Raw genomic sequence first — 18,049 nt, 5'->3', positions numbered from 1 at the left:
GAGAGCCCTATGCGGGGCTCGATCCCAGGACCCCGAGATCATGACCTGAGCCGAAGGCAGAGGCTTTAACCCACTGAACCACCCAGGCGCCTTGTGGGGCCATTTTGATTTCATCTTTGGCCCAAGAGTTATGAAGAGAAAAAAATTTTTTTTTTCATTTCTAGATGGCTTGGTTTTATCTCTGTGTTTGCTTAATCCTTTTAAAATTAACCTTCTACATTTGTGGTTTTAAAAATACTGCTATTTCACTTTTTGTGAGGGATTTTTTGTTATTTTCCATGTTTCTGTTTGTCTTGTTACATTGGAAAATTCTTCTTTGCTTTGCTTCTTTTAATTCTAACAACTTGGAGCTTTTAGAGTACAGTCCTCTTTGTTTTTAGTCTTTGAGCCTACATTTTTTTCAACAATATTAAGGATAAAATAGTGTCCATTGCCTATTTTGAAATGAGGCATGGTTTTTTCATTTTTGTTTTTCTTTTTTTTATTATTTTTATTAACATATAATGTATTATTTGCCTCAGGGGTACAGGCCTGTGAATTGTCAGGCTTACACACCTTACAGCATTCACCATATCACATAACCTTCCCAACGTCCATAACCCAACCACCCTCTCCACACACCCCTTCCCCCAGCAACCCTCAGTTTGTTTTGTGAGATTAAGAGTCTCTTATGGTTTATCTCCTTCCTGATCCCATCTGCTTTCATTTTTTTCCTTCCCTACCCCCCAAACCCTCCACTCTGCCTCTCAAATTCCTCATATCAGGTAGACCATATGATAATTGTCTTTCTCTGATTGACTTATTTCGATAAGCATAATACCCTCTAGTTCATCCATGTCATTGAAAATGACAAGATTTCATTTCTTTTGGTGGCTGCATAGTATTCCATTGTGTGTATATACCACCTCTTCTTTATCCATTCATCTGTTGATGTACATCTAGGTTTTTTTCCATAGTTTGGCTATTGTGGACATTGCTGCTGTAAACATTTGGGTGCACGGGCCTCTTCGGATCACTACATTTGTATCTTTAGGGTAAATACCCAGTAGTGCGATTACTGGGTCATAGGGTAGCTCTATTTTCAGCATTTTGAGGAACCTCCATGCTGTTTTCCAGAGTGGCTGCATCAGCTTGCATTCCCACCAACAGTGTAGGAGGGTTCCCCTTTCTCTGCATCCACACCAACATCTGTCACTTCCTGACCTGTTAATTGTGGCCATTCTGGCTGTTGTGAGGTGGTATCTCATTGTGGTTTTGATTTGTATTTCCCTGATGCTGAGTGATGTGGAGCACTTTTTCATGTGTCTGTTGGCCATCTGGATGTCTTCTTTGCAGAAATGTCTGTTCATGTACTCTGCCCATTTCTTGATTGGATTATTTGTTCTTTGGGTGTTGAGTTTCATAAGTTCTTCATAGATTTTGGATGCTAGCCCTTTATCTGATATGTCATTTGCAAATATCTTCTCCCATTCTGTCAGTTGTCTTTTGGTTTTGTTGACTGTTTCCTTTGCTGTGCAAAAGCTTTGGATCTTGATGAAATCCCAATAGTTCATTTTTGCCCTTGCTTCCCTTGCCTTTGGTGATGTTTCTAGGAAGAAGTTGCTGTGGCTGAGGTTGAAGAGGTTGCTGCCTGTGTTTTCCTCAAGGATTTTGATGGATTTCCTGTCTCACATTGAGATCTTTCATCTATTTTGAGTCTATTTTCGTGTGTGGTGTAAGGAAATGGTCCAATTTTATTCTTCTGCATGTGGCTGCCCAATTTTCCCAACCCATTTGTTGAAGAGACTGTCTTTTTTCCATTGGACATTCTTTCCTGCTTTATCAAAGATTAGTTGACCATAGAGTTAAGGGTTCATTTCTGGGCTCTCTATTCTGTTCCATTGATCTATGTCTGTTTTTGTGCCAGTACCATACTGTCTTGATGATGGCAGCTTTGTAGTAGAGCTTGAAGTCTGGAATTGTGATGCCACCAACTTTGGCTTTCTTTTTCAACATTCTTCTGGCTATTCGGGGTCTTTTCTGGTTCTATATAAATTTTAGGATTATTTGTTCCATTTCTTTAAAAAATTGATGGTATTTTGATAGGGATTGCATTAAATGTGTAGCTTGCTTTAGGTAGCATACACATTTTCACAATATTTGTTCTTCCAATCCATGGGCAGGGAACATTTTTCCATTTCTTTGTGTCTTCCTCAGTTTCTTTCAAGAGTACTTTAGAGTTTTCTGAGTACAGATTCTTTGCCTCTTTGATTAAGTTTATTCCTAGGTATCTTATGGTTTGGGGTACAGTTGTAATTTCTTAGACTCCTTAATTTCTTTCTTCTGTCTTGCTGTTGGTGTAGAGAAATGCTACTGATTTCTGTGCATTGATTTTATATCCTTACACTTTACTGAGTTCCTGTATGACTTCTAACAGTTTTGGGGTGGAGTTTTTTGGGTTTTCCATGTATAGTATTGTATAATCTGCAAAGAGTGAGAGTTTGACTACTTCTTTGCCCATTCGGATGTCTTTTATTTCTTTTTGTTGTCTGATTGCTGAGGCTAGGACTTCTAGTACCATGTTGAATAGCAGTGGTGATAGTGGACATCCCTGCTCTGTTCCTTAGGGGAAAAGCTCTCAGTTTTTCCCTATTGAGAATGATATTTGCTGTGGGTTTTTCATAGATGGCTTTGATGGTACTGAGGTATGTACCCAATATCCCTACACAGTGAAGAGTTCTAATCAAGAAAGGATGCTGTACTTTGTCAAATACTTTTTCTGCATCTATTGAGAGGATCATATTGTTCTTGTCCTTTCTTTTATTATTGTAGTCTATCACATTAATTGATTTACAACCTTGCAGCCCAGGAATAAATCCAACCCAGGAATAAATATGTCGAGGTGAATAATCCTTTTAATGCTGTTGGATCCTGTTGGCTAGTATTTTGGTGGGAATTTTTGCATCTGTGTTCATCAAGGATATTGGTCTGTAATTCTCCTTTTTGGTGGGGTCTTTGTCTAGTTTTGGGATCTAGGTAATGATGGCCTCATAAAATGAGTTTGGAAGTTTTCCTTCGATTTCTATTTTTTGGAACAGTTTCAGGAGAATACATATATATTCTTCTTTAAATGCTGGGTAGAATTCCCCTGGGAAGCTCTCTGGCCCTGGGCTCTTGTTTGTTGGGAGATTTTTGATGACTGCTTCAATCCCCTAACTGGTTATGGGTCTGTTCAGGTTTTCTATTTCTTCCTGGTTCACTATTCATAGTTTATATATCTCTAGGAATGCATCCATTTCTTCCAGATTGTCAAATTTGCTGGCGTATAGTTGCTCATTGTATGTTCTTATAATTGTTTGTATTTCTTTGGTTTTGGTTGTGATCTCTCCTCTTTCATTCATGATTTTATTTATTTGGGTCCTTTCTCTTTTCTTTTTGATAAGTCTGGCCAGGGGTTTATCAGTCTTATTAATTCTTTCAAAGAACCATCTCCTAGTTTCATTGATCGGTTCTACTATTCTTTTGGTTTCTATTTCATTGATTTCTGCTCTGATCTTTATTATTTCTCTTCTCCTGCTAGGTTTAGGCTTTCTTTGCTGTTCTTTCTCCATCACCTTTAGGTGTAGGATTACATTGTGTACTTGAGACCTTTCTTGTTTCTTGAGAAAGTCTTGTATGGCTATAAACTTTCCTCTCAGGACCGCCTTTGCTGTGTCCCACAGATTTTGAACAGTTGTGTTTTCTTTTTCATTTGTTTCCATGAATTTTTTCAATTCTTCTTTAATTTCCTGGTTGACCCATTCTTTTTTTTTTTTTTTTTTGAAGATTTTATTTATTTATTTGACAGAGATCACAAGTAGGCAGAGAGGCAGGCGGGGGTGAGGGGAAGCAGGCTCCCCACTGAGGAGAGAACCCAATGCAGGGCTCGATCACAGGACTCTGGGATCATGACCCGAGCCGAAGGCAGAGGCTTTAAACCCACTGAGCCACCCAGGCACATGACCCATTCATTCTTTAGTAGGATGCTCTTTAACCTCCATGTATTTGAGTTCTTTCCAACTTTCCTTTTGTGATCGAGTTCTAGCTTCAGAGCATTGTGGTCTGAAAATATGCAGGGAATGATCTCAATCTTTTGGTACTGGTTGAGACCTGATTTGTGACCCAGGACAGGATCTATTCTGGAGAATATTCCATGTGCACTGGAGAAGAATGTATATTCTGTTGCTTTGGGATGGAATGTTCTGAATATATCTGTGATGTCCATCTGGTCCAGTGTGTCGTTTAAGGCCTTTATTTCCTTGTTGATCTTTTAGTTGGATTATCTGTCCATTTCAGTGAGGGGGGTGTTAAAGTCCCCTGCTATTAATGTATTATTGCCAATGTCTTTCTTTGATTTTGTTATTAATTGGTTTGTATAGTTGGCTGCTCCCATGTTAGGTGCATAGATATTTAAAATTGTTAGATCTTCTTGTTGGGTTGACCCTTTAATTATAATATAGTGTCCTTCCTCATCTCTTATTATAGTGTTTGGCTTAAAATCTAATTGATCTGATATAAGGATTGCCACCCCAGCTTTCTTTTTAATGTCCATTAGCATGGTAAATTGTTTTCCACCCCCTCACTTTAAATCTGGAGGTGTCTTGGGGTCTAAAATGAGTTTCTTGGATACACCATATTGATGGGTTTTGGGTTTTTTTTTATTCATTCTGTTACCCTGTGTCTTTTGATTGGGGCATTTAACCCATTTACATTCAGGGTAATTTAGTGCCATTGTATTGCCTATAAGGTGACTATTACTGTATATTGTCTCTGTTCCTTTCTGGTTTACTACTTTTAGGCTCTCTATTTGCTTAGAGGACCCCTTTCAATATTTCCTGTAGGACTCATTTGGTGTTTGCAAATTCTTTTAATTTTTATTTGTCCTGGAAGCTTTTTACCTCTCCTTCTATTTTCAGTGATAGCCTAGCTGGATATAGTATTCTTGGCTGCATATTTTTCTCATTTTATGCTCTGAATATATCATGCCAGTTGTTTCTGGCCTGCCAGGTCTCTGTGGATAAGCCTGCTGCCAATCTAATATTTCTACCATTGTATGTTACAAACTTCTCCTGAGCTGCTTTCAGGATTTTCTCTTTGTCACTATGACTTGTAAGTTTTACTATTAAATGATGGGGTGTGGACCTATTTTTATGGATTTTTGAAGAGGGTTCTCTGTGCCTCCTGGATTTTGATGCTTGTTCTCTTTGCCATATTAGGGACATTCTCTACTATAATTCACTACAATATACCTTCTGCCTCTCTCTCTCTTTCTTCGTCTGGAATCCCAATTATTCTAATATTGTTTCATTTTATGGTATCACTTATCTCTCGAATTCTCCCCTTCCAGTCCAGTAATTGTTTGTCTCTCTTTGGCTCAGTTTCTTTCTCTGTCATTTGTTCTTCTATATCACTAATTCTCTTCTGCCTCATTTTTTAAGAGCCTCCATTTTTTATTGTACCTCATTAATAGCTTTTTTTATTTCAACTTGGTTGGATTTTAGTTCTTTTATTTCTCCTGGAGGGTTTCTCTAATACCTTCCATGACTTTTTTGAGCCCAGCTAGCACCTTGAGAATTGTCATTCTGAACTCTAGTTCTGACATATAACCAATGTCTGAATTGATTAGGTCCCTAGCCATTGGTACTGCCTCTTGTTCTTTTTTTTGTGGTGAGTTTTTCCGCCTTGTCATTTTATCCAGATAAGAATATATGGACAGAGAATAAAATACTAAAAGGGTGGCAAAGACCCCAAAAAAATGTATGCTAACCAAATCAGAAGAGATCCAAAACTTGGGGGAGAAGAATGGGGGAAAGAAATAAAAAATTAAAAATTAAAAATTAAAAATTATAGGGGCACCTGGGTGGCTCAGTGGGTTAAAGCCTCTGCCTTTGGCTCAGGTCATGATCCCAGGGTCCTGGGATCGAGCCCCGCATTGGGCTCTCTGCTCAGCGGGGAGCCTGCCTACCTTCCTTTCTCTCTGCCTACTTGTGATCTCTGTCTGTCAAATAAATAAATAAAATCTTTTTAAAAAAATTAAAAATTATAGATCGATAGACTGGTGAATAGACAAGAGCCACCCACTTCATTTTGGGTGTATTTTGGTCTCTTAGAAGAAACTACCTCCAAAAGTTTTAAAGAAAGAAAAACATATATACAAAAATAAGGGTAAACAAGGGTGGGATATGACTGTAAAGGTGAGAAATTTTTAAAAATTCTAAAAAAGGAGTTGATAAGATAAGTTGGTTGGAAAAAGAAAAAAAAAAAAAGAGGGAATGTGCTCAGGCTGGGGACTAGAAAAAAGCCATGTGCTAGATTAGGGTATATTTTGATCTATTAGAAGAAATTGTATCCCAAAATTTTTTAGGAAAAAAAACCTATATGTATATAAAAAAATAAGGTTAAATACAGTGAAGGATTAAAATGTGACTATGACAATGAAGGTTTAAAAAGATTTTTTTTTTAAGATTTTATTTATTTATTTGACAGACAAAGATCACAAGTAAGCAGAGAGGCAGGCAGAGAGAGAGGAAGGGAAGCAGGGCTCGATCCCAGGATCCTGGGATCATGACTTGAGCCGAAGGCAGAGGCTCTAACCCACTGAGCCTCCCAGGCGCCCCTAAAAAGATTTTTTTAGAAAGGTCTTGTTAAAATAAACTACTTAAAAATGTTAGAAGAGAAAAGAGGAGAAGTTAAAAAATAAGAAAAAAAGCAAAATTTGAAGAAATTTAACTTTGCAAGACTAAGGAATCACGGAGGGGAAAAGCCTTGAATTCTATGCTTTGCTTTCCCCTAGCTTTGGAGTTCTGCTGTTCTCCTTGATAGGTGAGCTTGGTCTTGGCTGGATGTTCTTGCTGATCTTCTGAGGGAGAGGCCTGTTGCAGTGATTGTCAGATGTCTTTGCCCAAGGTGGAATTGCACCACCCTTGCCAGGGACCGGCTAAGTAATCTGCTCGGGTTTGCTCTTGGTAGCTTTTGTTCCCTGAATGCTTTCTGTATCGCTTTGGAGGATGGGATGAAAATGGCAGTCTCCCAGTCTCTGGCCTGGAGGAGCCAAGTGCTCGGGGCCCCACTCCTCAGTGTGCCCTCAGAGATACGCAGTCAATCACTCCTGTCTCCCTGGTCTCTGGCTGCACTCACCTGGCCTGGTACTGAGCATTTCTATCTCTGGCACACAGCCTTGTTTGGAGTCTCCAAACCCAGCAGATCCCTGCTTCACTGCTCCTCCTGGAGCAGGAAAGTGAGTCTCCCTGGATCTGCCATTTGTGTAGTCTGTGCTCAAAGAGCCGTGAGTGGTTCAACTGTGCCATGGATCACGGTTTAAGCCGACCCTGAGCTGAGAGCTCACTCCTCAGCTCCGTCTCTGGAGCTGGCTTCCCTGCTCTGATACCTGGGTGCTCTTCCACACTCAGGCACCCCGACCTTTCTGTGACCTCGTGGGTCCTGAGACCTCACTGTCCCTGTGAAGACTCCACCCCCACTTAGCCTCTGGAGCGATGTCCCTCAGTGGAGCAGACTTTTTAAAGTTCTGATTTTGTGCTCCGTTGCTCTACCGTTTGCCAGGAGCCGGCCCCTTCCCCTGCAGTCTATCTTCCCGCTGCTTCGGAGTCACTTCTCCGCACACCCTACCTTTCAGAAAGTTGTCGATTTTCTGTTCTTAGAATTGCTGCTCTTCTTCTCTTAGATCTCTTGTTGGGTTTGTAGGTGTTCTGAATGATTTGATAACTAACTGAACTCCTAGGATCTGAGGTCATTTCAGTCTGCTCCTCCTCCACCATCTTGCCTCTCTGATCTAAGGCATGTTTTTTTTGTTTGTTTTTTTAAATTTATTTACTTGACAGAGATCACAAGTAGGCAGAGAGGCAGGCAGAGAGAGAGAGGAGGAAGCAGGCTCCCTGCTGAGCAGAGAGCCCGATGCGGGGCTCGATCCCAGGACCCTGAAATCATGACCTGAGCCGAAGGCAGAGGCTTTAACCCACTGAGCCACCCAGGCGCCCCCTGAGGCATGTTTTTAAGACAGCTTTTTTTATAGTGCATGCTGATTAATTGGTGATGCTGTGATAATATTTTTTATTCTGGTTTATTTTATGGCAAAGGGAACTTAGAAGTTTAGACAAAGGTTATATAGTAGAAGAAATATATACACATTGGACATATATTTCTCCTTAACCTTATATTTTTTAACATTCTCCTCCTTTCTATTCCTCATTTAAGGTTATCTATTTCATCCTGTATTTTTTTCCTTCATGATTCATATCATTTAAAGAGTGAATGCTATTTTCCAAGTGGGCTTTCTCCATCTGGGACTGAGGAGAAAATGATTTAACAGTCTTGTATTACTGCATTTGACATTGTCCAAAATGTCTTCACATACATTTCTCCCATTAAACTATGCAGAAGCCCTAGACGTTATTTTTTTTTAAAGATTTTATTTATTTATTTGACAGACAGAGATCACAAGTAGGCAGAGAGGCAGGCAGAGAGAGGGGAGGAAGCAGGCTCCCTGAGGAGCAGAGAGCCCGATGTGGGGCTCGATCCCAGGACTCCGGGATCATGACCTGAGCCGAAGGCAGAGGCTTTAACCCACTGAGCCACGCAGGCGCCACATAGACGTTAATTTTTTTTTTAAGATACCATTTATTTATTTGCCAGAGAGAGTGCATGCATAAGCAGGGGGAAGGGCAGAGGCAGAGGGAGAAGCAGGCTCCCTGCTGAGTAAGGAGCCCCATGGGATGCAGGACTCCATCCCAGGACCCTGGGATCATGACCTTAGCTGAAGGCAGCCATTTAACTGACTGAGCCACCCAGGCATCCCGCCCTATATATTATTATACCTGCTTCCTTGTTGTTGAAACTCAAGCTCAGAGAAGTATTTGTCTGAGATCCCAGAATACCAAGACCTACTCTCACAACCATAGAGGCAGACATTCTTGAAAATCAAAGCTGAAACTCAAACCTAGATCATTCTGCTTCCAAATCCGGGGGTCCTTTAGTTACAACCTAGTTGGACTCATGGTATAGAGGATGCCTGGAGTGTATGGCACTGGCACTCAGAGACATCCCATGGACCAGCCCAGGGCTTAGCACAAGGGAGGGACTGAATTAATATTTGCTGATTGAATGTATTAGAATAATCATCCCTTCAAAGCTAGATGACATTGTTTCTCTGGATGCCCAACAGATGGTGCCAAATAGCCAAGGGAATGCATCACTTCCCTTTTAGTGAAGCCTTGAAATTTCATAAGGTCCTGAGAATTTCAAAAGCAATCGATACTAAAAATCTAGGAAAACAAAAGAGTTACAATTTCTAATCAGTGGCTCAAATACATACGTCTGTGTATGGATAGAACTAGCATAATTTATAAAGCAAAATATTTAAATCATTTGTCATGATAATTTTTTTTAACAAAAAAACCACACAGGTAAAACATTTGGAATGACTATATTAATGAATCAATCCAAAGCCAATTCTAATTTCAAGTTAATTGAAAAAATCAGCTTAGTGATTATTTATTAGGTTTTGGGGATCCTTCCCTTGTCCTCTTTCACGTGATATCAGCTTTGTTCCCTAAGCTGTCTCTGGATCCACAGAAAGCTTTCCTAGAGTTCATTGTACCTTGCCCATCCCTCTGTGGGAGCTGAGCGAGCAGTGCTGTTCCCAGGAAGCTTATTGGCTTTTCTTCTTGCTGATAGAGATCACACCGTGCTTATCTTCTTAAGTACTTTGTCTTACAAATGTGAATAGATTAAAAGTCTAAGCCCTTAACTCTGGCCGGGTATCGTTTTGAGAGGTAGCAGGTCATGTTACACTTGAAGAGGAATGTTCTTATCCTAATTTGTGGGTCCTAGGTACAGGGGAGAGAGCCTAACTAAGGGGACATAAAAACATTCCTTCCCCTCCTGGGGCGCCTGGGTAGCTCAGTGGGTTAAAGCCTCTGCCTTTCGCTCAGGTCATGATCCCAGGGTCCTGGGATTGAGCCCCGCATCGAGCTCTCTGCTTGGCAGGGGGCCTGCTTCCTCCTCTCTCTCTCTCTATGCCTGCCTCTCTCCCTACTTGTGATCTCTGTCAAATAAATAAATAAAATCTTAAAAAAAAAAAAAAAAACAAACTTTACGGAGTCACTTAAAAAAAAAAAAAATTCCTTCCCCTCCTGATAGAACACAGAAGCCTTGTGACTGTGTGTTTGATCCATTGACTGCTCAAGGTGGACTGTAAAACACACTTGGGTTTGAATCACTACTGTCTACTCCTCTTTTAAAATGATTTTCTCTGCTGCTCAGGTGGGGATGAGATTTCACCCAGTAGCACTTAATCTCCAAATCATATAATACAGGATTTTAAAATGCATTTTATGATGCCTGAAGATTATTACAGAGTCAGCTAAGTATTAATCACCCACTGGGTGTTGAGAACGATGGTTAAAAGAAGTGTAAAACCTCTGTGGTCGAAAGAAGTATAAAAGAGAAGTGTTTCCCCTTGAAGCTTTTTGTCAGTGAGAGGAATTATAGCATATTGTACACGCAATCATTAGAGTCCAGTGTAAGACAGCCCTGATAAAAGCGCTGAAATTTTTAATAGATGTGTTAGAGCAACTGATTAAGGAGAAGGAACCATCATTATTGGACTCATAAATTTCAACCACTATATTGGGCAATTTTTAGTTACTAGTTACTGGGTTTTTATTTTATTTTATTTGTTTATTTGAGAGAGATCACAAGTAGGCAGAGAGCCAGGCAGAGAGAGAGGGGGAAGCAGGCTCCCTGCCCGGCAGTGAGCCCGATGCGGGGCTTGATCCCAGGATCCTGAGATCATGACCCGGGCTGAAGGCAGAGGCTTACTTAACCCACTGAGCCACCCAGGCGCTCCTACTAGTTACTGTTCTTATGTAAGCACTCAGAACTCCCATGGGATAGCTAGTTATCCCCATCCTACAGAAAAGGAAACCAAAGCTCAGAAAGTTTAAGCAGCTTGGGGCACCCAGGTGGCTCAGTCTGTTAAGCATCTGACTCTTGATTTCAGATCAGGTCTTGATCTCAGGGTTGTTGAGTTCAAGCCCCTACTTAAAAGAAAGCAACGAAAAGAAAAGAAAGTTTAAACGACTTGCACAGGTCACATAGTAAGTAGCAGACATGGCCAAGATTCAACCTCTGATCTCCTGTAACCTACTAAGCCTATAAATTATCTTTTCCCATCTTCCTCTGGGACCAGAATGGGCTGATATAATTAGCAAATCTTCATGGCAGGGGTGTAGCTTGGCTTTAGAGGGTTCTGTAGAAGATTTGATAGGTAGATGGGAGGCAGATGTATCTGTATTAGCATTCTGGAAGGAAAGAGATGGAAAGCTCAAAGTGGCAGTTAAAGAACATTTAATGAAGGGACTGTTTCCACAAGTGGGGAGGGTTATGGGAACCTGCAAGGGGAGTGAGGCCCTCGAAACAGTTACCACCTCCAGACCTGAGGGGACAAGGGGAACGAATGGCATGGCATGAACCCAGTGTGGCTGCGGGAGGGGAGATTTTCCCCAGCAGCTATGGCCAGTGTTAGAGGGTGCCCTGCCAAACTTCATCCAGGTGGTGAAGGAAGAGTACAGGTAGAGGAAGCAAACCCAGCCTCTCTCTTCTCAGGTCCCCGGATTTCCTGCTCAGCCTCTTCTGGGCCAAATGCATGGGAAATCCAAGGGCAAGGGAGCCCATGTGTTACAGTCCATAGTGGTCAGCCTCAAGGTGCAGAGCCGAGAAGAATGGAGAAGTGATGTGGAATAGAGAGCAGCCGCCCATGTTATTGTAGGGAGAGTAGCAGCGTGTGCCCAGCCACAGGACGAGGAGTGCGGCATGGCCTCTGTAGGGGCCTGTGCCGAGCAGCCTCACCGTGTGGAGGGGCTGCCCCAGGAGCAGCCTCACTGCGTGGAGGGGCTAATGGGGGGTGGGGTGGGGTGAGGTTGAATAGGCCTATCCCAGATGTCAAGTAGAGGCGCTTGATCTTAACTTGATTCCCTGTAGTGCGCCGGTTTTGTTTCTCATAAGCCAATGTGAATTTATTTCTTTTATAGGCCCAAGAGCTAGGGAGAGATCCTAGAAGAATGGTAAAGGGAAGGAAGGCAGGGGACACAGCAGAATGTTTGTGGCTACCCGCCCATCCACTGGGAGTGTGCAAGTGAGTATGCGGGTTCCCCCACAGGGTTCACCTGGCTTTTTCTGTGTTCCAGTGACCTATGGGATGATGAGCTCCAGTGTGTACTACTATACCCGGATAATGTCACAGCTCTTCCTGGATACCCCAGTGTCCAAAACAGAGAAAACAAACTTTAAAATGCTTTCTTCGGTGGAAGACTTCTGGAAGGTATTTGCAGATGACTTTCAACATACCTCTTTACCGTTGAAAATTGTTCATTGGGTTTCATAAATTCAAGTCAACAGTATCCATCTGTAGGACCTACTTTGTGTGTGATGCTGTATGAGGTGAAGGCTATGGCGAGTTGTTAGACTGAGAACCGTGTATGTGTCTTGCACCCTGCTGCGTGTTTCATACCTTCCCTCCTTTAATCCCATAGTAACCATACAAGGCAAGGGCTCACTTTACACGCTGGTGGTAGGTGAGGGACGAAGAGTCAGCATGCTTACACCTGATCAGCAAGGGAGAAAAATGGCCTTGTTTCCAGCCTGATAGGCACTTCCCCTCCTTAGGATGTAATTCGCTCAGTCATTCATGATTCAGTAAGTGTCTGTTGAGTATCTCCTAGGCTGTATGGCCCATAACGTCAAGATTTGGTTGTTTTGTCTTGCTTTGGTTTGTTTGTTTGTTTTTTTGTCTTTTGTCTCTTTGTTAATGTTGGCATGTAGCCTAGAACAGTGCCTGATGCAAGGCAGGCACGTTCTTTCAGAGATCGTTAATGTGAAGTTCAACCCAGACCCTTCCCAGATTGTCACAAAATCCAACATGGTAACCAAGGGTGAATTTTGAGTGATACTGTAGGAGAAATGTTAGACTGATCTGGGAGGTGTGGTGCTCAGAACCTAAGGAAATCAAAAGGGAAACTGGAGAGGAAAGACTTGTTTCTTCCTGCAGAGATGCTTTCTAAAGCTCTTACTGAACCCTAGGGTCAGAGCTGGTGGTTGTAAAGATAGAGGAAACTAGACCGTATGAACCCATTAATGCTGACACCTAAAAATACTTGGCATCCAAACCCCATCTCTCCCATCCTCTCGGCAAAGCAAATCAGTCCCTCTCTACTGATTGTCTAATAAGGATAAGACACTGAGAAACAGCTTCTTCTCCCCTATAGGCAAACTAATGAGAGACTTCTCCGATATGTACGGTTCCATGGTAATGAATGCCAAGCTCCAAAAGCAGGGGCAGTGGCAGGGGTGGGGGCACTTACAGAGTTCGCCGTAGGCCACAATAATCCAGACACTTGGAAAGAACCTAGATGTCCATCAACAGATGAATGGATAAAGAAGATGTGGTAGGGGCGCCTGAGTGGCTCAGTGGTTAAGCGTCCACCTTCGGCTCAGGTCATGATCCCAGGGTCCTAGGATCGAGCCCTGCACTGGGCGCCCTGCTCCACAGGAAACCTGCTTCTCCCTCTCCCTCTCCTCTTGCTTGTGTTTCCTTTCTCGCTGTGTCTCTGTCAAATAAATAAATTAAAATCTTTAAAAATTAAAAAACTATATATATGTGTGTGTGTATGTGTGTGTGTATATATATACGTGTGTGTATATATCTATATTAGAATACTATGCAGCCATCAAAAGAAACAAAATCTTGTCATTTGCAATGACATGGATATAACTAGAGGGTATTATGCTGAGTGAAATAAGTCAATCAGAGAAGGACAATTATCATATGATCTCTCTGATTCAAGGAATTTGAGGGGTAGGGCTGGGGGTTGTGGGGGTAGGGAAGGAACAAATGAAACAAGGTGAGATTGGGAGGGAGACAAACCATAAGAGACTTAATCTCACAAAACAAACAGGGTTGCTGGGGGGTGGGGGGGGTTATGGAGAGGGTGGCTGGGTGATGGACATTGGGGAGGGTATGTACTATGGTGAGTGCTGTGAGATGTGTAAGCCTGATGATTCACAAACCTGTACTCCTGGGGCAAATAATATATTATATGTTAATTAAAAAAATAAAAATAAAAAAATAATCCAGACACTTAAACGATCCACCAGATGGCAGACTGGTAACCAAAACTAGTGTTTTATCTCTCCAGACAAGTTTGGAACCAGGATTATGTGGGATGCTGTGGGGTTTTTTGTTATGTTTTGTTTTAAAGATTTTATGTTTATTTATTATTTATTTATTTATTTATTATTTATTATTTTATTTATCCGAGAGAGAGACAGGGATCAGTAGCAGGCAGAGCGGTAAGCAGAGGGAGAGGGAGAAGCAGGCTCCCCACCGAGCTGGGAGCCCGATGCGGGGATCCATCCCAGGACCTTGGGATCATGACCCCAGCTGAAGGCAGACGCTTAATCGACTGAGCCACCCAGGTGCCCCCAGAATGCTGTTTTAATAAGGGAAAGTAAAATTGATCATGCTTGTGGACTTAGGTGAATCCCCTACACACACACCTTTAGTCCTAGCATAAAAATCTGAGTTGCCCTTTGTTAAGCACCTACTGGGGACCAGGGTAGCAGCCATGCAGAGGATGGATATTATAGATGCAGGAACCCTGGCTCAAAGTTGGATCCTGCTCAAGGCCTCACAGCTGGCAAGTGACAGAGCAAGATCCAATCCCAGCAAAACCCACCCTTGTCACTCTGCCGTGTTTACAGAGTTCCCAGACTGTTGGTCATGCAAACATTCCAGGAAAGAGCAAAACAGCTGTTAAGCTTGGGGCTCTTCAAAAAACTTTTCCAGGGGCACCTGGGTGGCTCAGTGGGTTAAGCCACTGCTTTCGGCTCAGGTCATGATCTCGGGGTCCTGGGATCGAGTCCCGCGTCGGGCTCTCTGCTCAGCAGGGAGCCTGCTTCCCTCTCTCTCTCTCTCTCTGCCTGCCTCTCTATCTACTTGTGATCTCTCTCTGTCAAATAAATAAATAAAATCTTTAAAAAAAATTTTTTTTCCAAAATGTTTCCTTCACTTTCAGTTCACAGAAGGTGCCTTACTGGATGGTCTTTACTGGAAGACTCAGCCCAGCCACAGAATGGAAGCTGACAACCGAAGCTTCATCTACTACGAGAACCTCCTGCTAGGGGTGCCACGTATCCGGCAACTCAAAGTCAGAAATGGATCCTGTTCAATCCCCCAGGACTTGAGAGATGAGATTAAAGAGTGCTATGATGTCTACTCGGTCAGTAGTGAAGACAGGGCTCCTTTTGGTCCAAGAAATGGAACTGCGTAAGTATCCATGCCCTGGCTTCTTATTCACTCCTTCGTTCATTCATTCATCCTCTGACCCCTTAACCAAGGACAAGATGTTTTAAGTGAGTCTTCGGTGCTTAGACTTAAGACCATGGCCAAACTGCCCTTTGGTTTCTCAAGTTTTTTTCTACTTTTTACCCCCTTCGGCTCCTGCATACATATTTTTCAAAAGGCTAAATTGTTGACCATATGGCCCCCAAGAAGGCAGCTGCGTGGGCCTTTGGAGATTTCTTTGAAGATGCCTGAATCCTTTTTTTCTAGATCCTTTTTTTCTAGATCGACATTGGGTTGTTACTGAGAACTGTTCTGGTGTGGAAATTCTCATGTTACTAGCATTTACAAATACATCTTGGTTCAAAGTTACAGGTATTTAAAGTGTATAATAAGCTTGTGAGGCAGTTTTGTGTCTGGTTGAAAGCCTGTCCTCTCAAATGTATGTTTCTGATTTTTTTTTTTTTTAAGATTTTATTTATTCATTTGACAGACAGAGATCACAAGCAGGCAGAGAGGCAGGCAGAGAGAGAGGAAGGGAAGCAGGCTCCCTGCTGAGCAGAGAGCCCAATGTGGGGCTCGATCCCAGGATCCTGAGATCATGACCTGAGCCGAAGGCAGAGGCTTTAACCCACTGAGCCACCCAGGCGCCCCTGTGTGTTTCTGATTTTGAGTAGGTATTGTTCCTGTGCATATTGGCATGGATTTGGGGTGTTCTTTCGTAACCATACCCATAACATCTTATGTATTAAGGGAGGATAGTCATAATTTTTAGAATTACTGTAGTTAGTATAAAGAAATAAGAAGAATGCTCAAACTGTCCCAAGGTGGGCCTCTTAGGGTCAGTGCCCCTGGGTGAGTCACTATGGTTAGAATTGTCTTCTAGACTTTACTAATTAATTCTGTCAGTTCATCTAGATCCCTCTCTTGAACTGAGACAGCCATACTCCAGATTTGTTCATAGACAGTGCGGCAGCCAGCCTTCCCGTGATCAGATTCTTTGTCTGTCATCCAGTGACAGGGATCCAGTGTCCCTAAGGAACACACTAAGTAAAGGTCAGAAGATTCGGCATAAAGGGATCAAATCATCCCAAAAGACGTTTTGTCCAGGTTTAATATTAATGGTAAATGGATGCAGCCACTTACCAGATGCTATTCAAGAAGGGATTTCATGCATTGTCTCATCTGCTTTCACAAAACAACCTGAAATACATGTCATCTCCATGTTGTTGATGAAAAAACTGAGGCTAACTTACCCAAAGCGTCACAGCTCGCAAATGGAACCATGCTGGGATTTAACCAGCCTGACTTCAAAACCCGTGCTGCTTCCACTAAACCACATTGCTCCTTCCATAGTAATTACGCTGTTGGGGTGGCTCTTGGTCTCCCTCAGCTCCTCATCAGTATTCAGGCTTCTGGACCACGGGGATTATATTCCATTTACTGCTATATTCTTACAGCCTTGACCGCTGCCTGGTATCTAACACTGCTCTGTAATACCCAGCAGGCATGGATGGGTGCGTGACCTCCACTACGGGATGGACCGCCGTGGATCCAAACCACCCCTTGATTCTGCCCTATTCTCAAGTTACTCCCATTTCTCCTTCTGTTCAACTCCACAAGCATCTGGAAAGAATAGCCTTCACTTGCCACTTCCATTCCCTTACCACTGATTCACTCCTTAAAGCTTAAACTTTGTGCTTCTGACATCTCTCTTGGAAGCCACCAATGGATTTGTTGAATTTGCCAACCCAATGACCAATTCTTTTCTTTTTTTAGAGATTATTTATTTATTTATTAGAGACACAGCAAGAGCAGGAACACAAGCAGGGGAAGTGGGGGCGGGAAAGCAGGCTTCCCGCTGAGCAGGGAGCTGGACGGGACCCTGGGATCATGACCTGAGCCAAAGGCAGATGCCTAATGACTGAGCCACCCCGACGCCCCCAGTGACCAGTTCTTGATCTTCATCCCGTCCAACCTCTGCAGAACTCAGCCATGTTGATTGCTCGTTCTTTTGACTTCGGAGAGTGACACTAAACTTGGGGTTCCCTTCATTCTGTAATGCCCCTCTTAACTCTCCCACTTCTCTCTTATTCCTGGGTTCTATATTCAGATCTCTAGCTTTTCTTTCTTTACATTATTTCCCTTGGCATTCCAGTGACTTCCTCTCTCATGCCTGTTTGATAATTTATCGTTTCTTCAACAAGTATACAGAGTGTTAACATGTGCCAGCCTTTTCTCAGTGAAGTCTCCCTCTTCTAGAAACACCCTTGGTGCTGGCTTTGGTAACAAAGCAGCGGGAAACAAAACAGAAACAAATCCCCCGTCTTTACAGAGCTTATGTTCTAGTGACAGGAAACAAAAGCCAAATCTATATCCTACCTTTGTCCTACCAGCTCCTTTGCATTATTCAAAAAGAGAATCTCCAGTCATTTTGTCAGATGTCCCTTCTCCCCTGCCCCAACTTCCACGTTCTGCTGACAGTCACTGTGGTGTCCTCTGTCCACCTTCCTGTCCGTCTTCCTGTCCTCCTTTCATTGCTCTGGCTCAGGCCTCATCAGCTCCTCTGAGTAATTGCAGCCACTGCTAACCGAGCTGTGTCAGTGCCCAGGACCACTCCCAGGCTCAGGGGTGCGCTGGAAGGATTCGCAGCGTTCGTCATCCAGTCGTGTTCAT

The 18,049-nt window shown here is 42.7% G+C and overlaps 1 protein-coding gene across 1 annotated transcript in view; it reads left to right on the top strand.

Annotated features, from left to right (window-relative positions):
- Positions 1–18,049, top strand: part of PKD2 (polycystin 2, transient receptor potential cation channel) — a 66,016-nt gene that overhangs the window by 16,293 nt on the left and 31,674 nt on the right. Inside the window, exons 3-4 of the mRNA XM_045991461.1 lie at positions 12,222–12,355; positions 15,108–15,358. Coding sequence (XP_045847417.1) covers positions 12,222–12,355; positions 15,108–15,358 — 385 coding nt within the window. The remainder of the gene's footprint in view (positions 1–12,221; positions 12,356–15,107; positions 15,359–18,049) is intronic.

Source organism: Meles meles, chromosome 2 (genome assembly GCF_922984935.1).
Source record: "Meles meles chromosome 2, mMelMel3.1 paternal haplotype, whole genome shotgun sequence".
Lineage (NCBI taxonomy): Eukaryota > Metazoa > Chordata > Mammalia > Carnivora > Mustelidae > Meles > Meles meles.
Note: the sequence above shows the minus strand (reverse complement) of the source record. Positions and strands in the feature narration are given on the sequence as shown.